Source organism: Mytilus trossulus, chromosome 5 (assembly GCF_036588685.1).
Source record: "Mytilus trossulus isolate FHL-02 chromosome 5, PNRI_Mtr1.1.1.hap1, whole genome shotgun sequence".
NCBI classification, from domain to species: domain Eukaryota; kingdom Metazoa; phylum Mollusca; class Bivalvia; order Mytilida; family Mytilidae; genus Mytilus; species Mytilus trossulus.
This window is the reverse complement of record NC_086377.1, coordinates 63,145,870-63,172,318: the sequence shown is the minus strand read 5'-3', so window position 1 is coordinate 63,172,318 and position 26,449 is coordinate 63,145,870. Positions and strand designations below refer to the sequence as shown.

The 26,449-nt window shown below is 32.6% G+C and overlaps 1 protein-coding gene across 1 annotated transcript in view; it reads right to left on the bottom strand.

Moving 5' to 3' along the window:
* Positions 1–24,550, bottom strand: part of LOC134718174 (uncharacterized) — a 53,869-nt gene extending 29,319 nt beyond the window's left edge. The window contains exons 1-3 of the mRNA XM_063580664.1: positions 24,520–24,550; positions 12,047–12,090; positions 9,187–9,271 (exon numbers count right to left, since the gene is read on the bottom strand). Of these exons, the coding sequence (XP_063436734.1) occupies positions 9,187–9,271; positions 12,047–12,066 (105 nt within the window). The 5' untranslated portion in view covers positions 12,067–12,090; positions 24,520–24,550. The remainder of the gene's footprint in view (positions 1–9,186; positions 9,272–12,046; positions 12,091–24,519) is intronic.
* Between the last annotated feature and the right edge of the window lie 1,899 nt (positions 24,551–26,449).

Below are 26,449 nucleotides of genomic sequence, written 5' to 3'. Positions count from 1 at the left end.
TTGTAATCATCTAAATTTTAAACATATTCATAAATAATGGTATTATATTTTTAACTGTGTTGCTATTGCAACAATTTGATAATGATACACAAGTTTCTAACAATTTTGAAAAAAGTTTCAGTTTCTTAAATTTGCACAAAAGTAGGAAAACTAAAAGTTCTTAAACTCTTATTTAGTTTTACTGTATACACACATGTGTACATATAAATGAGTATGCAAGAATATTAAATCCATAAAGGTGTAACCACTTGGAGGAAACAAACACATTTTCTCTAATCTGGTTAAAAGTGCTGATTGTGAACAAATTTCAGTATGTTTTCATCATCATGAAAAGTGTACAAGAAAAACAATTATTCTCTCTTAAAAAAAAATTAATACAATCATTCAAAAAATTATATATATTCAATTGTGCAATATTTGCCATTGAATTCGTTGCCAGGGAACATGCAGTCCATTTTCAAAATTATTGATGAGTGCTGATTTTTGCAAATTCGTTTTAATGATCCTCGATACATATATATCAATGAATATATATACTTTTTTGTTTACATTATCCAGGTCTTCTTGTATATGGGAATTATCAATAATATTCCATGCATGATTAGTGATAGTGTTGCAATAGAAACAATAAATTATATGCATAAACTTGGAAAACACTTTAAAATAGAGTAAATCTCTCATACACAATCTCTCTTCTGTAAGTTTTTTAATTAAATGCAGTGTCAAAGGACAATGGTTTTTACAAGTTAGTTCCTTAAACTATAATTATTCAAATGCTGTAGTGAAGTTGAAATAAAAAAAAGTCAGAAAGATCCTGCAATAGGGGTACTAGGCTGGAATAAAGGCGGAATATTTGAAATATCACTGCTATGAAAATGGGGATCAATTAGACAAGGACAGAAGTTTCAACTGGTCAACTAGGGAGCCCATAAAAAAAATCAACGCAATGGTTCTTTAGCAAACTAATAGCGTAACCATCCAGGGTGAGTAAAGTCGGCCGTTGACCCGATGGTCCCTGCTATCCATCTGGCATATTTCTTGTTAGCCGTTCTGGAGGGGAGGAATTTTCGAGATTTTCCAAAAAGTTTCTTTTCCCTACATGGACCAAAGGAAACTCTATCAACGGGTGGCCTCGGGTCTTATGACGAGCCGCAGGGGGTATAACATCCAGACAAATTTCAAATAAGGGGTGCCACTGACTGCCTCAAGAGAGGGCCCGCTACATACATGCTTCAGTGATTCCATATGTAATCAACCAAATGTTTCCAAAGAAAAGAGAGGGTAGGCCCTCAGGGCCCCCTGGATCTGACTTAGGTAGCACTCTCTTAAGTTTAACATTAGTAATAGGTATTGGATTATTGAAATTTGAGAAAATCACGATTATCTTTATGGATTTTTAGCAGCAAATAAAAAATATTGACAATATAACTTTACACAGGGTAACGTTTAAATAATTATAAACATGTACATATAATTTGATTTCCACTGAAAGCCCATTACTGAAAGATGTTTCTCAAAATAAGTATACTGTCTTCCTTTTAACAAACAAAAATAAGCTTTTTCTATGAAACAGGACTCAATGTTTATACATGTCACTATTTGTCTGTGACTTTCTGTCCTACATTTTGACAGTTATCACGATCAGGAAAAATTACTTTATACCTAATTTTATGTAATAGGCTATCAAATTGCATTACATTTATAGAAACACTTAGATTGAACCATTGATTTATAAATAAAAAGAAAATATCAAATGATATTTAAACATAATAGTTAACGACTTTCGGGAACATTTAAACTAACACAAGGCTCTGCCTCTCTGGCATAATTCAAGTTAAATCCGCGAATATGTTTACTTATACTTGATGAAAACGTTCAAAACTACCAAGATATTGCCATTGTGCATACAGGGGGTCAGGCATACCTCAAGTAGTCCACAAAATGTTTATTTGTGTGTTATGAAAATATTAAACTAACAAGATATCCTGCACAAGGCTCGGGCATGCCTTCAGTAGGACGTGGAAATAATTATATTGGATTGATCAACTTATATGTATTTATGGCCTTCTTCGATCAATCTATGATCAAATGTGTCAAATTATAACCGGTAATATACGACATAATTTACAACACAGTAAAATACAATATAATACTCAATATTATAAAAAGTTTAGATAACCCATGCTCGTCACAGAACCATAAACTGTTTTTATTATTATTTGATAAAGACTTTACCATTTAATCTTACGTTTTTTTTGATAAATTGTAAGCAAATTCTATAAGATATACATACCATACCGTATTAGGAAGTACAACAAACAGGACACAGTCAACGTTGGTAAGGTCAAGTGTTTTACCCAAAAACATATATTTTTCCTGTTTTTTTTTTTTTTTAATAATATACCGTGAATTAACACAGAAAGCTTCATTGGTTAGGTCATTGTCAACCGTTAGAAAGTCACTTTTTGGGAATTGTTTTATAATTTTTCCAATATTTATATATTAAATAATAAAATTTCATTATAATTTCAAGTTTAACATAAATCTTTTAAGAAAGAAAAAAGTTCTTAGAATTTTCATTTAGTCCTAACATTGTCAGTGTTGGTCAGGTCAAGTTTTATGAATATTTAAAAAAGTTTTCAAATATTTTTTTCTTATATTTATGTTTTAAATGGTCTAAATTTATTACAATTCAAATTTGACATGAAACCTTTGAGAAATAAAACAGTTATTAGCATTTTTATTTTGGTCCAGTAATTAGTGTAAACCACCAAAGGGAGATAATTCGTATTGTGAGGAATACTGCACGATGACCATTTTTTAGAAATTAATTTCACATGTTTCTAGATAGATTACCCATAACTTTTTTTGATTTTTGACTAAAACAAGAATGAAATTAATTGTTTTTGTGTTTCTTTTTAATAGATGTAGCCGCATGGTTTCACAGCACTACACCAAATATTGTATTTTTCTCCAAAATCGGTACTTTCTCCGCTGTTACCATGGTTACCAACCAATATAAATATCGGTTGGCATTATTTTTCTGACTAGTCTAATAGGATCTACATATCAGCCAACTTTTAGAAAGATCGGTGACTATGCGTGCCGAAAAAGTTTAAGTGGTTACAGAGAATGAGTATTAAATACAGGAGGAGAACAACAACACAACACCAAAACGCAACACACACAGAAACGGGCCAAGCATCAGAAAAAATACCACGAGAATAATAAATATAACAGCAAATCAAATACATGAATTAGGGATAGACAAGTACCGTGCCACGTCTTACCTTAATATCTCAAAAATAAGAGAAAACAAACGACACAACGTTAAAATGCAACACACACAGAAACGAACAATAATATAACAATGGCCATCTTCCTGACTTGGTACAGGGCATTTTTAAAGGGGAATAAAAATGGTTTGTTGAACCTGGTTTTGTGGCAAGCCAAACCTCACACTTTAATGGCAAAGTTGAATATAACATTGAAATGACAACATAATATTACAAGCCTACAATACAAATAAATAGGAGAACATATAAGACAAAGAAACACATGATTAATAGATAACAAAAAAGCATAAGGTTTAAAATTCAATACGCAAAAAACGCGCCTCGTCCCCACAAGACTCACAAGTGACGCCCAGATATAAAAGATTGAACTTGACAAAAAGTACAAAGTTGTACAGCACTGAAGATCAAAACTTGAAAAAGGTTGTGCCAAATACGGCGTAGTGAAAGCGGGCAATAATCATCCCTAACGTAGTTATAAAAAAAGTTTGGAGTAAACACGGACACATTCCTATTCTGGTTGTTGTCACGAGATACACTGATCACTTGGAGCGATATTTTTCCAGCGGTTAAGTGTATTAACGATCCGTTTCAAATAATAGCAACGGTGGCATGCTCTTAATCAAGTAATGAATAACAAAACCTGAAGATTGAGATCAACCCCAATCCGATGAGACAGCAAGCGATCGGTTATGAGGATCAAACAAATCAACAGAAAACAACTTATTAGGACACACGTTGTCTCAATTAAACAGTTCAAAAATCGAAATATGTTTTCAACTGTCAATGTTCAATGTTGCGTACATCTATTCATTACATTATTGAGTTTTCCCTATTACACAAAAAGGGCATGGTAATTTAATTGAAAAAGGTCATCTTGAGCGCACAAAAATTTATAAAAAGAGCACCTAGAGTGTATTGAAAATCAACAAAAGGGCACCTTTAGTAAGCTGCATAAAACAAAAACGCGAACAGGTAACCAGTTCAATAATCATTATGTGGAGCATTAGTTGTATTCTAACCTAATTCTATTAAGAGACCCCAAAGTGCTCCAACGAATGAGTTTTTAAAATATAACAGATGTATCAGGAGATGATAAATTGATGCAATGATACATTGCATACATTGCAGAATGTATTAACAGTTACTCTTTTACTCCATATCTGTTAAAAATAAAACCATTTGCTAAGTGCCCCTATATAAGGAGGATTTTAAATACAAGTAAAACAGGAAGTGCATGGTGCAAATTTGTTTATGTTAAAGTACGAAATCCTTTTAAAATACTCAGGGTTATGAAACAAATATCTTTTTGCATAGACCCCTCCGCAATTTATTGGCGAGTTTTGGATGTGTCTAAGGGCTTCTCGTTATCTCTCGGCCGAAGGTTGTTATCTACGCCTTTTTTAAATATGGTCCCTAAATGGCAATAATTTTGTTTTCAAACAACCACGGTACACTGTGTGTATCTGGGTCAATCATAACGTGGTATTGTCTATTTTCTCGATAACATGTTAACTAATTATGTTTGAAGATTTAACTTCTTGAGGATGTGTATTTTCATCATAATCTTATGGGCTGAGAGAACATTGTGATTATGATATTAATTGAAGATCGGAAAACAGAAAGATAATATTCTAATTATCAAAAGTATTTAATTTAATTAATTCAATCGGAATTAATGAAACTTATACAAAATATATACTGTATTTATTTTTCTGAAGAAACTAACAATGATTGAAATCAGAATATTTTCAGGGTTGCTTTAAAGAGTTTAATATTTTATTTGACAATATACTCGGCTTTTGGTATTCATATGTAAAGAAACATAATAATTCAATCTAAAAAAACATGACTAATTCTTGCATCCTACAAAACATTGTTTATAAACAATAATCATTATATTTCTACGTTAATTATTTCATACCATTTTAGTATTTTGGTTGATTGTTATTTATTTTTTTGGTATTTTAATATATGCATTAAACGGAAAGAGAGATAAATTATTTAAGTATTTAATTTTCAAACGGTCGTGAATAAAAATACTTGTGTGTTTTCAATTCACATAGCAAGAAAAGACAAGACAAGACATTTAATTAAGGTTCATGTGGACACTTTCACTAAAATGGACGTATTTTCACCTCAAAAGTTACTCTACAGACAAACCTGATCTGTAAAAAAAATAAATTAGTGTTATAAATACATTTTAAATATGTTTCATGCTTTAGAAAAATAAAAAATTATCAAGATTTTGCAGTGAATTTTTTTTTCATTTTTCCAGAAGATGTCAAAATAAACAAAGTTGGGAAACAGATTTTAGAACTTCCCCACAACAAATTGAAGTGAGGTGTATTGATTGACATGGACAATAGACACCATAATAATTGGTGATTTAAAATGTGTACCTTGGTGGACCATATCAAGGGAAATTCAACTGTTTGTAAATCTTTTGCAGGGACGAACAAAAGTGCATGGCAAAATCCAATTAAGTTATACATTTTCTAAATCATACAATGCTTTTGGATTCTATTTATCTATGGCATGCCATGCCTTGAAACATTTTCAGATGCACAGGTTTGTCTGTACTGTAAATTTTGAAGTGAAAATACCGCCAATTTAGTCAAAAGGTGCAATTGAACCTTAAGTCTCTCCTTTCATTATATTAAACATAGAAATAGTTAATAAAACAACATCATAAAGCATACAAGAGCCACTCTAAATGAAGTTATGAGAGACTAATAAGCATGATTTTAAATCCTTGCAACTCACAACATTCGTAATAATAATTCAATTTACAATAATCACAACAAAATCAAATTACTTCCAAAATGTTGATTATGTTATACTGTTTAAGTATGGATTTAGAAAAAAGTAAAATCACAAAAATACTGAACTTAGAGGAAAATCAATTCGGAAAGTTCATAATCACATGGCAACATCAAATAACAAAACGCCTAAAAACGTATGGACGAGAACTGTCATGTTCCTGACTTGTTTGCTTCTATTTTGTATAGTAATATATTCACATAGAGGAGTATTTTAATTTAAAGATTATAGATTCATTAGAAATAAATATAAATAAAATGTCGATCCGTAAATGCTTGACGTTCGAGTTTATTGATATTCATATATTCAAAAGAATTTGGAGAACATTATAGATCACATTTTAAAAGGACACTATCGGTGTGCATTCTTAAATATGCCGGATAAAATGTCGAAATGCGTATTCTTTCCCCAAGTATCAGTGAGATACTTTCTATTTACTATTTCGTGCGCTCAAATACAGCTTGCATGCAATACTATTAAAAGGGTAAAATATACGATATACGTCATCAGGGACCGCCCATTTAGGGGAGCTTTCTGTATAACACTGAAGTTATATGCTCTTCTGATTGGCAAATAATATTTGTAATAAATATTTTTTGATTGATGGATCAAAACTAGAGTTGAAAAAAAAATATATGCTGAACGTACTATTTTTTTCTCCCAACAGGGTCAGTATAGGAATTTAGTGCGAATCTACATTGTTTGTAAACAAGGCCATGTGAATGCCGCATGACTCTATGTTTTTATTGTTGCAAAAGATAGGGCTACATTTGTACTTTCATGAATGATATATGAAAGATTTTAATTTCTAAAGGTAAATCAGGTATAAATTTATTTTCACACATAGATTAGCATTAAAGTCAATCGGAGATTTTTTACTAAATTTACCCCTAAATACACTCGTGAAAGCGTGTTACCGTTTTATTATCTAAATTCAGGACACGACAGAAAGAAGTTTACATATGACTTTTAAGCACGGTCATCATTACTTGAGCTATACTAACCTCGAGTTGTTTCTCTTTTTTTTTTGTTGAGTCAATTTCGTATAATACTTTGAGCTTTTGGAAAAGCTAACAATTGTCTACCCAAGGAATAGATTCCTTAACTTTGTAATATATTTTGCCTTTCATTTTTATTCATTTGAGCGTCACTGATGATTTATTTGTAGACTAAACTCGTGTCTTGCGTACATCAGTTTAATTCTGGTATCTTTTGATGTCTACACACCTTTTCATATAAATGGGTTATTTTGAAAGTGTGTATTCGTTAACTTCTGAATTAAGAATTTCTCCGGCAAAAACAAGTAACCCTATAGAATGATTGAATTGATTTGGAAACCTTTAATTTGAGCTGTTTTATGCGACCAAAATAAGTTTCTTCAGATGCATGCCACAGGTTTTACCGCATACAACATCTACCATGAGTAAAGACAGCTTCAAATACGAGTTGAGAATATAAATGCATGCTTGTAGGAAACAAAATATAAAGATATCATAGACAAAGTGAATGCATCCAGAATTCAAGATTATAAAGCAAACTGAGTGCATAAATTTATAGTGCGATAGGTAAGTGCAATTTGCATAAATCATCCGGTTAGTTAATTAAGAATAGCCAAAGGGTAGAATCGGTGAAAATATGTACATTCCCAGGTAATAAATAAAATAGTCGCGTTATAAAATAACTATTCAAATAGAAGCGGTAAATATACAATTTCATCTGGCGTCTTATATTCACAGTCAATTATTTCAATTCAAAAGCAAACACAAATTCATCAACAATCTTTTGGTAACCCGGCAGTCAGCGGTCTTAGGTTTATGCATAGATTGTTTATAAAGAAAGCAACTTGTTTATCAATTTAGTCAAACTATGTTTATTTTTAACTTTAACATTTTTTTACAATTCATTTTAATTTTATAATCTATGCCTATTTAAATAAAGTTTTGCAGGTGTATATGCTGTACATAAAGAAATTGTCTCAATTTAACAGTTCAAACATCGAGATATTTATTCAAATGTCAATGTTCAATGTTGTGTAGACCTATTCATTGCATTATGATCAGCACAGCGGTAAAGATACTTAATAATTTTAGCGATTTTCCAACTTGTTTAAAAACATTTTAACGTCATTTTAAAACAATTTTTTTAAATGCAGATTGATGTCGACAGGTGAATATCTGGCTCCACAGTTATCAAAACTGCTGGACGGCGCATTACATCACATGACGTTGAAAACGTTGACAGACGTGCAAGTTATTATTTTATTTGAAAGTAAAACTCCACACCTCTTATACCAGTATCAGCAGATTTATAAATCCATTTATGTCAACTGCATGTTTATTATTAAAACTAATTCCATCTTCATCCTCTTATGAAGAGGGATATTCTTAAAACATGGGTGTCATACTGTTGCTGGTAGAATATCAGTCTCTGAGGGTATCATCAGCTTATTTGTTAGCACTTCGGTACTGACATGATTTATTAAAATATTTTCTTAAAATGTCCTTTGACAAACTATAATTAAAAATGCGGCAACTCTCCATCAATATGATGACCGTTTCAGATGTAATAGCGAAAATGCTTTAAATAGATATAAGAATATGTGGTATGAGTACAATGAAACAACTTTACATCCAAGTCATCATTTGTTAAAGTAAACCATTAATAAGTAAAGATACGGTCCTCAACACGGAGTCTTGGCTCACATCAAACGGCAAGCTATAAAGGGCCCCAAATAGACTAGTGTAAAATCATTCAAACATGGAAAAAAAAAACCAGTCTAATCTATATTAACATGATTAAAAACGAGAAACAAGAAACACTATATGTTAAACTACAATCCCATTCCTCCTCGAATGTGACCAATGGATTTAGACTGGTTAATAAGTTTGTACTAACATGAGCGACACGACGAGTGAAACCTGTGGAGCAGCATCTAATTACCTTTCAAGAGCAGTTGAAATCACAACTTAAATTGATAAGACTCACTAAATGCTGTTAGTCACCGAACCTATATTAGTCCTTCCATTTTTTTTTACATATGTTTCTGTACTCTTCTCTTAACGTATATTACCAGTTGTTTTTCTTTCTTTTTCCATTTTAACTCCAATCGTAAAGTGTCCATCTCCATCGTAATAAGTTCCCACGTACTTAAAACTCTGTAAAATATTATAATATTGTAATAGGTAGCTAAACCAAAAATGAAGGATCTTAACCAAACTAAGAGCAAAGATGCTTGAAATAGCACACTATCAACTTAGGCACCAAGTCTTGCACGTTTTAGTTTAGACCTTGATTGGTGTATGATTTTTGTTGAATCAAGAAGGTAAAGAATTGAAATATTCGAAATGCAGATAACACATAAGAATTTGGCTGCGTACGAAGCGCTTTTCCAGATTAACCTATACCTGGACAACACAAAGCTAAAAATTTTAAAACCAGGGTCTTAAATTGTTAGTTAAAAATTTGAGGAAAAAAGTTACATGGACTTTATAAAAAAAACGTATTGTAACATTCAGAAACTTTTGAGAACTAGTTTTAGTTGCTGTCATATGAAAACATGGTAGTAACTGCTGGCAGGTCATTTTTTATCAATATTTCATTGTCATAATTTCTGCTGTTACTTATTCTGATATCTTACTCGGACTCCTTTTAAACTTAGTTTTACTGTGCGTATTGATGTGTGCTTGATTACATAGATAGATGATTACATAGATTAGAAGTAAAGGGGAGGGTTTAGATCTCAGAAAAACCATTTTAACCCGCCGCAGTTTGATTCACGTCAGAATCCTCTTGCCTTTGTAAGTCTTGGTTTTTTTTTTAATTTTGATTCATTTATGTGTTAAGCGGGAACTAATACTCATCTTTTCCTATGGGTCAACTGAAATCTGCCTCTGGTTGCGGTATTTTTAGCTGTGTCGAAGACCAATTGATGGCCTCGGTCTGTTTTCTGTCTCTTTGACACATTCCCTATTTCAAATCTCAATTTTAGCGTAATGTTTTGTATGTCAATGGTCCAGTCATTTTTACTAGGTTTTATTAAAACCACACTGCAATTTTCACGATAATATTTTTTGTGACAATGGATAACATTTTCTCTTGCAAGTTTGAATTTCATATTTAGACATGTATGTTATAGGGCAATACGAATGTTTGATTTGGATGTTATATCATAATCATGAAAACTTTAGACTTTTTGATAACTTAGCCAAAATGTGTTACAACAAACAAAAAATTATCAGCGGAACATTTGAAAAAAAAATTCTGAAATCATTTGCCAGACCTTTCTAAAACTATCTGAGTGATGCTCGCTTGCGTTTGTTAAACATCTTGACTTATACTTATAAATTACGCTTAAATCTATTAATTTGGTTAAAAAAAATAAACAAATAGTGATTTAGCAGATGTATGAAATTAGGCAAGCCGTTTAAATCCTACGAAAGTAACCTACCATTGAGATTAAAGCCGAATATACTTCAACATTAACATGGCTTTGAAATTGATTTCAGCTGCTAACTGTACTATAAACAAGTTTTAGTCTGCTTATGACCAATCACTGTAATGCTTTTGACATATTTCCAAAATTACAGTTGGAAGATTTAGATCACAACTTCCTTTAACAGGTTTCATAGGCATACACATTGTTATCCACTGGCAAATCTTCTTTTTTCAAAACCCGTTTTATCCTAATTTCATCCACCAACATATTATATAAATTGTTTTATTGTTTACTTCCTTTCGGGTACAATGTAGTATCAATCAAATATTTTCTTTATTCGACTGAACAAATTCATTTGAAGGGTATTTAATCTTTTTTGCTAATATATTTGAAATAGATGTTCCGATTTTTCTATTTTGATTGTAATATATACAGCTATCAAATGTGTGCAATGATAAAAAGGTCTGACTTTTAACTAGAATTTGGTAAGTTAAATGGTTACTGTGTGTATATTGTCTTTGTGAGTTTGTTTGTTTTCTTTACGTCGAAATGATAAGAAAATCTAGTTAACGCTTTGTTTATTTATCGAGCGTGTACACCTCCTTCACGGTATAGAGGGAAGTATATACAATTTTGTACGGCAAAAACATGTAAAATAATCTAACCACGATGAGATACATGTACACTCCTAAAAAATGTAACGATTGTATAACGAGTTCCAATTTATATATAAAGTCATGAAATTCAACAATGTTGTTGCGAAATATTTTGTTCAAAATTTTAGAATATGTAAAACATATTTGGATTTGATCAGAATAATAACCACCAAGTAGCTCAGTGTTTCGATATAGTGTTTGTTCAAAAGTGTATTTTGTAAAACTTAGAATAGTATTTATTTAAACTTTTAACGATACGATCTCCCTCATAGATTAAACTGATTCCATGTACAGGGTTGACACTACGTAAGGTCTTTTTTAACGTCAATTTATAAGTAAATGAAATGTAGTCACAACCATTGAAAAGAAAATGTGGTTTAATTGCCAATGAGACAAATCTTCACAAGAGACCAAATGACTCAGAAATTAACAATTATATGTACCCGTACGGCGTTCAACAATGCGCAAAATCCATACCTGCATAGTCAGTTATAAATGGCTTCAGAATGACAAATGTAAAATGATTTAAACGAGAACACTAGCAGCTTAATTTATGTACAAAAAATGAACGAAAAACAAATATGTAACACAGCAACACACGACAACCACTGAATTATAAGTTCCTGACTTCTTGGGACAAGCACATCCAGAATGTGCCTCAGTGTATAAGTCTTGAAAATTGACTTCAAAATATATGTGTTCAGTCTTTTAAGAGCTGTTTAGATAGACATGATAGACGATAGACACAACGAAAGAACAAATGTTCCTATCCCTACAAGTTGCCTTGAATCCAATAAAAGATATACATATATTACGAAATCTGTTATGTATACACTTACTCTGGATACGTATGTTCCATCTTCTTGCATACGAAGGATTGCTTCTGAAACGAGACAAAGTTCTATAACAGTTTGACATGATACAAATTCTTGCAAGCGTTCAGCAGAGTTAAAATATGTTCTTTAAAACCAAAAAAGAGGTACTATGGTATAAGAATGCTTAAATTTTAGAATTAGAATAGTCAATGGATGTTAATGTAAATTCCGAGATAACTGCCTGAACTCCAAATGGGTCAAGGACAGACTGTATGGGTATTTTCCCTTATGTTTGGATCTGTTATCCCTATGTGATTTGCTTTTATCATTATATGATGTGCAAATATACTTATATGATTTGCAAATTTACTTAATATATGATGTGCAATTATTCTTATATGATGTGCAAATATCCTTATATGATGTGCAATGTACTTATATGATGTGTAAAGATCCTGATATGATGTGCGTTTTCCCTTTTATTATGCGCAAACATCTTGATTTGATGTGGTTGTGGTTGTTTTTTATTTTTCTTCCTATGTTTGCGTTTAACGCAAACCTTTGCGTTTAACGCATATCTTTTAAAAATAAGAAATAAGATAAAACAAATCTTTGCGTTATGACGCAAACCTTTGCGATATAACGCAAACCTTTGCGTTAAAACGCAAACATTTGTTGTATCTTTTTTCTTATTTAAGATTCAAAGGAAACAGTAGTTATTAATGGAGGAGGCTGTATATATTAAAATTTATCACCTTTGTAGTCTTTGCAAAGTAAAATACTTGAATAATTAGATCATATCAATGACTAATAATGAGCAGAATATTATAAGAAGATGTGGTATGAGTGCCAATAAGAAAACTCTCCATCTAAGTCACTATTCGTAAAAGTAAACCATCATAGGCCGAATTACGGTCTTCAACACGGCTCACACTGAACAACAAACTATAAAGGTCCCCAAAAACAATATCCATGTTACTACTAGTATATATTTTACAAAGAAAATTGAGAAAATTGAGGTTTTACTTAAGAAAAAAATCAACCCTGCTAATATAGCTATAACCGAATATGAATATACTTCCAAAGTAAGCTCTCGTTTGGTTTGTGAACTGTGTAAAGAAGGGTGGATTCAAACAAGCTACCCTGCGGCAATAAATGTATAGAATGAAGATGTTTTATTAATAAAATTATGTTCTCTCTATTCAAATTGCTACCCAAGCATCTTAAAAATACTTCATTATATTGAAATGAAATTCAATGACTTTCTATCAAAGAATCTTATTCATATTCTGAGATTTAAAAAAATAAAGTAGAAAGATCATTTTGTCTATTTGACTTGGAGGTTTCACAATTGTTTGACATTATTTTTTATCTTTCAATTTAAATATGACTACATACTAAACTATATCTATTTTCTTGTTAAATTATATACTTTTCTAATGCACAAATCAGTCTTAATTTATGTATAATTCCACTTCAAGTATTCCATTATTCCTATGCATATTTATTATAATGATTTGGTCTTGCATGTATGTTTCTTTTTTTATCTACTAGTAAATCACATCCGAAATAAATGACAAGATATTTGCGTTATAACGCAAACATAGGAAGAAAAATAGGAAAAATGTGTGTCGCTAATACGCTTCCGTATAAATGTCCAATTTGAACTTTTTTAAATTTTAGAACACATTCATAAAGTGTCACAAACATATCGATGTGGCAGATATTGAATTAAAGCTGTACGAAGCTTGAATGATGTGTCCATTCTTGCCCTTATTGCTCTGGGTTCGACCCTCGTCGTACACTCCCCCTACAGTAAATAGTGATATTTTGATTCGAAAGACATAAACTTTTACGCCCCACTCCGCTAGCTTCAACTGTTAAAACCTAAATATTTATTTTAAACAAATTCTTCCATTAGAGGTTTTTCATCTGAAGCTAATACTGAATGAAGGTGTGGTAAATAGCAATGGGACATAACTGGCATATCCATATTAAACAACTTCCACACTTGAAGTTCTAGATCAACTATTGACGCAATATTTTAAACTTACTTACAATGCAATAGCAATTTCATGCGTTTTTTTTTGTTTTGTTATTACTAACAAAAGTATTGAGAATTGTGTGTATAATTGTTGTTTTTTGTATCGTTTTCTTGTTTATTTTGTCGGTTGTTTTTTTTAAAGGGGGAGGGGTGAAATGTTTATTTCTTTGAAAGGGGGTCTTGGTTGTTTTTGTCCTATTTTAAGGTGTTCAAAGAAATTCACATGTTTCCTGCCACGTCCCCACCCCCAATTAAAGAAAATGACAGTAATTATAATTTATTTATTTTTAGATCACTTCTTGTTTTTACCATTATGCAAAGAAAATGTATCTCTATAGATTATTTATCAAGATAATATACAATAATACAACAAAACTCATAAGAGCTCAAATGGCGCAAATGAGACTTGTGCTTAAGAATATGCAATATGATTTTTTTTTAAATCTATTATAGTTTTCCAGATAAACGCAAATATTACAAGCCACCTCTGTAAATCTTCACTAAAATATTTTAAAACACAACTGAAATTGCATTGGCTGATGAAATATTTACCAGATCAGATAATAAAATGAAATTATTACATTGGCTGCAATGAACTACGTTGATTTCCCAGCTAAATAAAAACCGATAATTTCACATGTGAAATAAACGTTGTTATTTCACTCCCTGACGTCATATAACAATAGGCGTTGTCAAGACGTCGATAACGTCGGATCAAAACAAATTGTAAATGCGTAGGAAAAACATATAGATCCTTACATTTTCTGCATTAATTCCATAAAACAAAGCCATTTGCCAAATGAATGTAATAAAAATAAGAACTAATTGCCGTATTTGAGTTTGCTGCGCACTGGTTTAATACATGCGTCGTTCGGTCACGCGATGTCTTATTTTTTATATTCAAAAACGGCGATTAGTTATACTATAATGAATCAAAGCTAAAACAAATAATCTACACATTGTATCTCGATAAGATTGTTTAGGCACCGACCCGTGTCAAGTGTTGGCAGGAGCACGTGTATTTCCTTATGCTCAGGACAAACATATTTTTCGACTTTTATGAAAAATAAACTTTTTTTCAATAACATGGTTTATTTTGAGTCGTTTTTTTTTTATTTCATTATCATTTTATTTTTTTAGATTAACAAATTGTGTTGCTTTCCTTCCTGAAACAGATAAAATCTCTTTTAAGAACTTTGGAATCAAACATTTACACTTACCAAAACAATCAATGATCGGTACGATAGCCCTAATTACTTGAGTCTGATAGTATATATGAGCAGTTGTCTACGAAACCTTTTATTACTACGAGTTACTGTCTAGTGGTGGTGTTTTCATGGCAGCATGGTCGCCTTGAGTGCGTGAGGTCGTGGGTTCGAACCCTAACCGGTTCAAAACCAAAGACTTTAAAATTTGTGTTTGGTGCTTCCCTGCTAAGCACGCGAAATTAAGGAGTAAGAGCAAAGACTGGTCCGCTCGGAATCAGAATAATGTGTCCGGGTAAGTTCACATCTCTTACTGTGAACTAGCATGTAAAAATCCGTCTCAATGGGTCGGTCTAGTACAAAGCAGGGTTAATATTCATACCTCATTGGCATGTTCTCATACGAATATGCATATCAATTTGACGCTTGACGTCAAGCTTCCATCCATAATCATCTAATTGAAATTGTGAAATAATTATAAATGCATGAACACATTATAAAAAGGTGCACGCAAATGTAATGCACTGAGTTGAAGTTTATCATATCTCCTTAAATCCATTTTTATTTTAGGGCTCTGTAGATGAATGGTCTCAGTAGTCGAACTACTGTATCACTTGGCTGTCAAAACTAAGTTATGTTGTGAGTTCGAATCCGCACCTGAGAGATTAGTTCGACTCCAATCTTTATTGAATAGCGTTATTATTTTTCCTACCAAGAATCGGTGATTCACTACGGGCACTTCGGCTTCTTCTAACGATATAAACACACGTACCGCCACGAAATAGCATGATAATGTTAAAAGTGGTATTCAACATCAATCAATCAACAAAAAAATCAATCGATCAAACTACCAATCCTCCCTGCCGGTATAATTATGCAAGAGCCGATAATTTTGTAGCTTTCGTTATGAAATGTTTTTCAAACTGAATTTGATTTCATTGATGTTATTTGCAATGAATAGAAATAAGAAGATGTGGTATGCATGCCAATGAGACAACTCTACATCCCAGTCACAACGTGTTAAACGTAAACAATTATAGGTCAACGTACGGTCTTCAACGCGGAGCCTTTCACTAAACTGAACAGCAAGCTACAAAGGGTACAAAAATTTGTTTTATCGTATTTTCGCCGCACCCGGAAATTCTTCAACAAGCTCCTGTCATAATTGATCTTTATCTTCCTTCGAAACGTTTGAAGAGTTAATTTTCATTAAATTTCACTGTCTTACCTTTTCTTTAAAATGCACGTTAGCTATGGATAGCTACATATTTGCTTATAGTATCTCCGTAGAAGGTGATCGGATTCAGTTATGACGTAGAAAAATAATCACTCTAATTGTATTCATGTTCATTTACTATAACAACGATGAAAGAACACCATAATTAGGATGACGTTTCGACATCATACAATGATGTAAACCGAACCACATCATATAAGATTACAAGCGCATGCTATAATTACACAAACACATCATATGAAGAGGTTTGTACATAATATAAGGGAAAATGCACATCATACAAGTATATTTGCACATTATATAAGGTTTCTTGCACATCATATAAGGTTTCTTGCACATCATATAAGGTTTCTTGCACATCGTATAAGGATATTTGCACATCATATGAGAATATTTGCACATCATATAATTACATTTGCACGTCATATAAGTATATATGCACATCATATAATGATGTTTGCACATTATATAAGAATAGTTGCACATCATATAAGGACATTTGAGCATCATATAAAGGTGTTTGTTCATCATATAATGACAAGTGCACATCATATAAAAGTAAATGCACATCATAGAATGGAGATGGGCATAACAAGACATTTTTTAGCGTTTCATAGGTATCATTCAAACCTTTATAATGACACACAAGAGTCAAAACTGCTAATAGGGAATAATGAAAATACTTCGCCTCTAAATATTGTATTAATTTTTTCAAGGACTTCCCGACTACCATAAAAACAAATATATATAGCGTTACTACTTCGTCGCAGGATTTGATAATTTGAAATTTCTGAAAGGTTGATATTACAGGCGCAAGCAAAAGAAGATATAGACACATGAATATATACTTTATAAACAGATTGGACCCTATTCCACATTTACAATACACCATTAAGTAATGTATTTCGATTGTCATACGACTCCCCTTCTTTTGTTACCTCATTTTTATTTGTCAACCTATTTTCTTTCTAGTGGAACATTGCAGCATATTTGTCTCATAAATATTTTCTACATATTTAAATAGTCTATATCGTTATAAAGAAACAAATAAGACTAATATTTCTATTCTATATATCGGCTTGTATATATACTTCAAAGGAAATGAAATTTATATTTGACTTTTTAAATCAGGAACAGTTAAAGGTGCATATAGTAAAATGATCCAGTGACTTGAATATCTTTAAAATATTCATTACTTATCATTTAAAAAGAGATTTTTTGTCCACTAATTTTTTTCTATTTGAAAATAAAAATAAAAATAAATGAAAATAAAAATCTGGCTATAAATAATATCTTGTGTTAAGAGTAACTGAGTGTAGTCACTGCTGAGAAAATTATACGAAACATTTTATTTTTAGTTCTTTAAATTATTTGGATATAAAGTTGTCAAATATATGTAGAATAGCTACAGATTCAGAGGTTAGATGTGGATCCTTTTTTGGGGGATAGGAATTGCCACGTTAAGAGTTATACGAGTAAAACGTAGGCATATACCATATATAATGGTATATTAAAAAGTGTGTCAAGTTATAAATATGTACATTTTTCATGTTTTATATGTTCATCATTTTATCAGATACTGATTTTAAATGAATTTCAGATATTTTTCTTGTTATGGTTGGCGTTTCTTTAATATCCTACCTTTTATACGGTTCATTGTTTAAATTCAATGTAAAAACCCAAAACTATATTTAAAACAGGAGCGGTAAAACAGATATGGAGTATCCACTTGGAAACAATAAATTCATAAAACCTTTTGAAAATCTCACTTCTGTGACATATGTCATTCTACAACATAATTAATCAAACCATATATTAAATAATTATAATACTTTGTATTGATTAGTTTCTTGGCCATAACTATCAAATGTTTGTACTTTTTTTTTACAATCAGCTGATAAGTGATGTTTTGCCAGGATCGCATTGCTTGGCCAATTCAAATTTTAAAAAAAAACAAGTTCCGACTGATGAGAAAAAAGTCCGAGACACTCAAAATAATACAGCAGAAGAGCAACCGTTTCAATGTTCTCAAACTTGTCTGCAAAATAATAATGTTTTTATTTACCTCAATTTCATTTACAGCCAGTGGACGAAATACGACGAACAACATAACACAACAGTGAAGACTAGCGTTCTTGAATGTTTGACCAAAATAGAAAAAAATCGCTTAATGCAAATAGTATTGTTGCTATGATAAGATATTATTTTTCTTTTTAATTGCAGTATAATTTTACTATATTTCTTTCAGAATTGAAGTGTCTTGAGTAAAGAAAGATTTAAATTTTATATATGTATACCGGGACGGCTGCAGTGCAGGCGATTTGGTGTCACGATATCACAGTAGCATGGGTTCGAATCCCGGCGAGGGAAGAACCAAAAATTTGCGAAAGCAAATTTACAGATCTAACATTGTTGGGTTGATGTTTAGACGAGTTGTATATACATTATGTACACAGCCATGTATCACCATCATTGATGGCGATCCGATGGATACATCTGTTGTAGGGTTGTCACTGACTCAGACGTACTTATGAATATAATTATTTTCTGTGACTGTATCTTACATTAATTTGTAGGATCCTTTACTATAGATAATTTAGCTGATCTGTAACAATAACATCTTCATGCCTTATATATCATGTACTGTAGTACGCCGCTAGATTAAAACTGACGTGGAAAGGTAACATATGGCCACCGTCAGCTCTTTTTTTGAGAGCCCAGGTGGTCGTGTGGTCTAGCGGGACGGCTGCAGTGCAGGCGATTTGGTGTCACGATATCACAGTAGCATGGGTTCGAATCCCGGCGAGGGAAGAACCAAAAATTTGCGAAAGCAAATTTACAGATCTAACATTGTTGGGTTGATGTTTAGACGAGTTGTATATACATTATGTACACAGCCATGTATCACCATCATTGATGGCGATCCGATGGATACATCTGTTGTAGGGTTGTCACTGACTCAGACGTACTTATGAATATAATTATTTTCTGTGACTGTATCTTACATTAATTTGTAGGATCCTTTACTATAGATAATTTAGCTGATCTGTAACAATAACATCTTCATGCCTTATATATCATGTACTGTAGTACGCCGCTAGATTAAAACTGACGTGGAAAGGTAACATATGGCCACCGAAAGCTCTTTTTTTGAGAGCCCAGGTGGTCGTGTGGTCTAGCGGGACGGCTGCAGTGCAGGCGATTTGGTGTCACGATATCACAGTAGCATGGGTTCGAATCCCGGCGAGGGAAGAACCAAAAATTTGCGAAAGCAAATTTACAGATCTAACATTGTTGGGTTGATGTTTAGACGAGTTGTATATACATTATGTACACAGCCATGTATCACCATCATTGATGGCGATCCGATGGATACATCTGTTGTAGGGTTGTCACTGACTCAGACGTACTTATGAATATAATTATTTTCTGTGACTGTATCTTACATTAATTTGTAGGATCCTTTACTATAGATAATTTAGCTGATCTGTAACAATAACATCTTCATGCCTTATATATCATGTACTGTAGTACGCCGCTAGATTAAAACTGACGTGGAAAGGTAACATATGGCCACCGAAAGCTCTTTTTTTGAGAGCCCAGGTGGTCGTGTGGTCTAGCGGGACGGCTGCAGTGCAGGCGATTTGGTGTCACGATATCACAGTAGCATGGGTTCGAATCCCGGCGAGGGAAGAACCAAAAATTTGCGAAAGCAAATTTACAGATCTAACATTGTTGGGTTGATGTTTAGACGAGTTGTATATACATTATGTACACAGCCATGTATCACCATCATTGATGGCGATCCGATGGATACATCTGTTGTAGGGTTGTCACTGACTCAGACGTACTTATGAATATAATTATTTTCTGTGACTGTATCTTACATTAATTTGTAGGATCCTTTACTATAGATAATTTAGCTGATCTGTAACAATAACATCTTCATGCCTTATATATCATGTACTGTAGTACGCCGCTAGATTAAAACTGACGTGGAAAGGTAACATATGGCCACCGAAAGCTCTTTTTTTGAGAGCCCAGGTGGTCGTGTGGTCTAGCGGGACGGCTGCAGTGCAGGCGATTTGGTGTCACGATATCACAGTAGCATGGGTTCGAATCCCGGCGAGGGAAGAACCAAAAATTTGCGAAAGCAAATTTACAGATCTAACATTGTTGGGTTGATGTTTAGACGAGTTGTATATACATTATGTACACAGCCATGTATCACCATCACTGATGGCGATCCGATGGATACATCTGTTGTAGGGTTGTCACTGACTCAGACGTACTTATGAATATAATTATTTTCTGTGACTGTATCTTACATTAATTTGTAGGATCCTTTACTATAGATAATTTAGCTGATCTGTAACAATAACATCTTCATGCCTTATATATCATGTACTGTAGTACGCCGCTAGATTAAAACTGACGTGGAAAGGTAACATATGGCCACCGAAAGCTCTATTTTTGAGAGCCCAGGTGGTCGTGTGGTCTAGCGGGACGGCTGCAGTGCAGGCGATTTGGTGTCACGATATCACAGTAGCATGGGTTCGAATCCCGGCGAGGGAAGAACCAAACATTTGCGAAAGCAAATTTACAGATCTAACATTGTTGGGTTGATGTTTAGACGAGTTGTATATACATTATGTACACAGCCATGTATCACCATCATTGATGGCGATCCGATGGATACATCTGTTGTAGGGTTGTCACTGACTCAGACGTACTTATGAATATAATTATTTTCTGTGACTGTATCTTACATTAATTTGTAGGATCCTTTACTATAGATAATTTAGCTGATCTGTAACAATAACATCTTCATGCCTTATATATCATGTACTGTAGTACGCCGCTAGATTAAAACTGACGTGGAAAGGTAACATATGGCCACCGAAAGCTCTTTTTTTGAGAGCCTAGGTGGTCGTGTGGTCTAGCGGGACGGCTGCAGTGCAGGCGATTTGGTGTCACGATATCACAGTAGCATGGGTTCGAATCCCGGCGAGGGAAGAACCAAAAATTTGCGAAAGCAAATTTACAGATCTAACATTGTTGGGTTGATGTTTAGACGAGTTGTATATACATTATGTACACAGCCATGTATCACCATCATTGATGGCGATCCGATGGATACATCTGTTGTAGGGTTGTCACTGACTCAGACGTACTTATGAATATAATTATTTTCTGTGACTGTATCTTACATTAATTTGTAGGATCCTTTACTATAGATAATTTAGCTGATCTGTAACAATAACATCTTCATGCCTTATATATCATGTACTGTAGTACGCCGCTAGATTAAAACTGACGTGGAAAGGTAACATATGGCCACCGAAAGCTCTTTTTTTGAGAGCCCAGGTGGTCGTGTGGTCTAGCGGGACGGCTGCAGTGCAGGCGATTTGGTGTCACGATATCACAGTAGCATGGGTTCGAATCCCGGCGAGGGAAGAACCAAAAATTTGCGAAAGCAAATTTACAGATCTAACATTGTTGGGTTGATGTTTAGACGAGTTGTATATACATTATGTACACAGCCATGTATCACCATCATTGATGGCGATCCGATGGATACATCTGTTGTAGGGTTGTCACTGACTCAGACGTACTTATGAATATAATTATTTTCTGTGACTGTATCTTACATTAATTTGTAGGATCCTTTACTATAGATAATTTAGCTGATCTGTAACAATAACATCTTCATGCCTTATATATCATGTACTGTAGTACGCCGCTAGATTAAAACTGACGTGGAAAGGTAACATATGGCCACCGAAAGCTCTATTTTTGAGAGCCCAGGTGGTCGTGTGGTCTAGCGGGACGGCTGCAGTGCAGGCGATTTGGTGTCACGATATCACAGTAGCATGGGTTCGAATCCCGGCGAGGGAAGAACCAAAAATTTGCGAAAGCAAATTTACAGATCTAACATTGTTGGGTTGATGTTTAGACGAGTTGTATATACATTATGTACACAGCCATGTATCACCATCATTGATGGCGATCCGATGGATACATCTGTTGTAGGGTTGTCACTGACTCAGACGTACTTATATATACACATATATACATACACAGGTATTGATATTCTTCTAACTTGATAGTTCTCCTTAGCTATTTAAAACAATTTATTATTGAAAATAATTAAATGTCTTTATTACAAGGACATTATGACTATGTTGTTATCTAAAGAAGTCTGTCACAATCTGTATTTTTATTTGGCATTTTAAAACACAATTCAATGTCTCATGTCACATTGAAAACAAGATATTAAAAACAAATTAACCTTCAAAATATGTAAGCAGTTTGAATAATTGTAGTTTATAACGTTTGAAATCTGCGACCTGTATGATCCTGACATTGCCAAAACAATTATAATAAGTTGTTAAATATATCAAGTTGTTAATTTTAAAATAGTTTCGATATTATGTAGGCAAGAAGATGTGCGTAAAAGGAACTGGAAATCAAAAAGGCATCTAAACGTTAGTCTACATCCTCTAACGATATCTATTCGGTTTTACATTCGTCCAGCTGTAAATTTGATGCATATCGTAAACATTATATAAATGAAACGGAAAGCTGCCATCAAACCCATATTTTGTCAAGGACAAGCACATACAGATAAAACTCAGAGGTTTCTGAATTCAAACATGCTCATAAATAGATGTTCAGTTTAATTGAGTTGTTGAGTATACATTCTTCATTTATTTTAATCGCCGTCATTTAAACAACAACATTTGCATATAAGCTTGTAGTATAGAGCCCTAACGGTTGATAAGACATATGAAATCGTTAATAGAAATCAGAAGTAACAAAACCGTTGTCCAACATTTTTTAATCCAAGAAAACATACCAATTACGTATGTAAACTATTCAGTTCATCATGGCGGCATCTATCAATGGTTAAGAACCAAACTCCGTAGGATAAACGCGCAAATGCTATTAAAATATTTTGGCCTAAGTATTTTTGAATAAAGACAATAGTAGTGAATAAAAGCAAACGTAAAAAAACGCTGTTCAAAAGACATCAATCGATTGAGAGAAATCAAATACGGTATACAAACTAAAACACATCAACCATAAGAGGAAAACAATGAAGCAACAGTAACACCGAAGGGCAATAAAAAAACAAGCACCAATATATATTTAAAAACAGGCTATTTTTTAACAACTGTCATATCCTGACAATTTGGTACATAATATTTAAGACACAAATGGTGGATTTAACATGAGTTATGGCTATCCAAACCTCCCGCTTATATGGAAATGATTACAAATATCGGGAAAATGACAACACTTCTTGACAGGAATACTAAACAAACAAACGCAATAACACTGAGCACAGAGAAACGCATGCATAAAAAATATAGTAGTATATTACAAAAGGTACACTGAAGAATAACAACGGACATCTTTCATTAACGACAGCACATGACACCACAAGCATGGACGTATTTTTGTAGCGTTAATATAATCTTGAAATACAAATATATAAAATAAAATTCAAAAATTCACAATTATTTTTAAAATACTTGTCCGAATAATCGTCATGATTTTTGTCTTCTGGAAAGGCGATTTTGAATCAATGCTATGACGACTTCATAATTATTTAGACTAACACATTACTGTATCCGTGGAAAATGAAAAATTAACTCACCTACACTAAATAACAAGACATAATTCAAACCACAAAAGATAAGATATAGCACAATATTCAACCGAATCATCAAAGAAGCACCTTTCGTCAAAATGCGCATCTGGTGCAGAAAAGCTACTCCGTATACACACGAAACAAAAAGCGTTGTAAAACACTATCTTTGTTTTTCCGATATGAGTCAATGTTTGTGTTTGTTCATGTAATTGTTTCTGTCTTTAAAATCAAGCCTTTTCTATATGCAAATAATCTGATATTTGTTCATACACCGAACTTCTATCCGGTATAAAATATATGTTTAGCATGCTTACTTTGCATTGATCTTATTAAAAAAATATAATTACAACTCACCTTAATTATATTCACGTACGCAATTGAACAAATGAATCATCACTGCGTATGTGTTAAGTTTCAAAATGTATGAACAAAATATGTGTTACAGGCACAGATCGTAACCTTTGCTATTTCAACATTTAAACCGTTTTATTTTAATCGAGTAAATGTTTATGGATACAGTATAAACAAGGTAACAAATCAATTTAATAAACGATAATTTAGTTGTCCTAAAAGTTTGAAGGAAATTTGTATAGGTAGAAAGTGTTTTTCTGATTCAACAAGGATAACCTTATACCTATTATTTCCGCTGTATTAATGTTTGTTGTTAATGTATGAATTCTTTGGCAATTTAAAGTAATACGTACACGAAAGTCAAACTATCTGATAAAGACTTTTCGATTGGGATAGGAAAAGAACATACAGCTTCTTTAAGCTTATATAATAAAAAGTATTTCCATGTGCCTATCGCATTATATTATCATCTTATTTATGAAATATCATCGAATGTCTTAATTTTTGAAGAATAGGAATGATTCCAAAACAAATACACCGAGGTTGATGTTTTCAAAAGTTGGACTTTTGATCAGTAAATTAACTCATCATAGATACCAGGATTAAAATTTAATATTACGCCAGACGCGCGTTTCGTCTACAAAAGACTCATAAGTGACGCTCGAATCAAAAAATGTTTAAAACTTATCTTCTGAGGATGGGTGGTTGATATTTAAAAAATATGCATTCACTCAACTATGTAATTCTACCGGCCGATGGGGTTGAGTATTCATATGAAGCAGAATTAATACCAAAACTTCTCGAAAACCAGAAGGAACAAAGAAAAATCATCTGGCTGAATTCTTTGATTTCACTTTTAGATAAATTAATGTTGTCCTGTCTGGCAATAGCCATCATTTCAATAAGTGCTAGCATCTCATTTATTCCAATGGTCTAGGAGATGCAGTAACTGAATACTACTAAAAATAAATTTGAGTGGGACAATATGAGTTGTTGTCATGATAATGAACACTCTATTCGGTTGTTAAGCGTGGTAAAATCGTTAAAAAATTAGCTAAATCATTACAATGCAGAGCCTGGTTATGAATAGAATCAAACTTCTTTCATTAATTTTCATATAAAACATTGACAAAACTTGGTTTGAGCTTCATTTCAGTTCAGACTGCATGTCAACCAAATTTGTATTTTTTTTTTAAATTCCAAAAAAAACATATTTTCAACTTTTTTTAATTGTGGATTTTAGCGAAATTATCAAATTTTCTCATGTGTTTTTCAGTAAGGTGCAAATGTGTACATCAAAGTTAGCACTGTAGTAATTAAGTTTGGATACTACTTTACCAAATTACTTTCTTTAGTTATATCACCAAAGCAACCGTATTTTCTCTGGAAACAGAGTTTAATATGTAGAATATTGCAGTTTAAGATTTTAAATGTCCTGAATTGTTTCATAACCGCTAAAAAAAATACATTAAAGCTTACCCTTACTTTAAAGTACCACCATCACGTGTTGTTTACCTCAATAGTTACCATGGAAACAAATATTATCCATAGCATCATCCATTCAAAAAGTGTATAAAGGGAAATTTATGTTACAAAATACTATTATATATATATATATATATATATACTTTTTCACTATTTTGGTCTTTTGGAAAATGTTGTTTGTGCTGTATTTAGACCCTTCTACAACGAAATTTGTTTTACATGCACACGTATAATAATTGCGGTTATTATCCAACGCAATCATAGGTTTGAACGTAGTTTTCAATTTAGACTTGTTTATATTTTTTCGTTTGGGCTTGTATCATATTTTCCCTCCGGTTTATATGATCCGTTCATCCTATATTGACTCTTAAAGTTCAAGAGTCTATCTAAAATTTAGGATACTTTTTATATGGCCTTCCAAATACCGTTTCGATCCCTAACATCACGG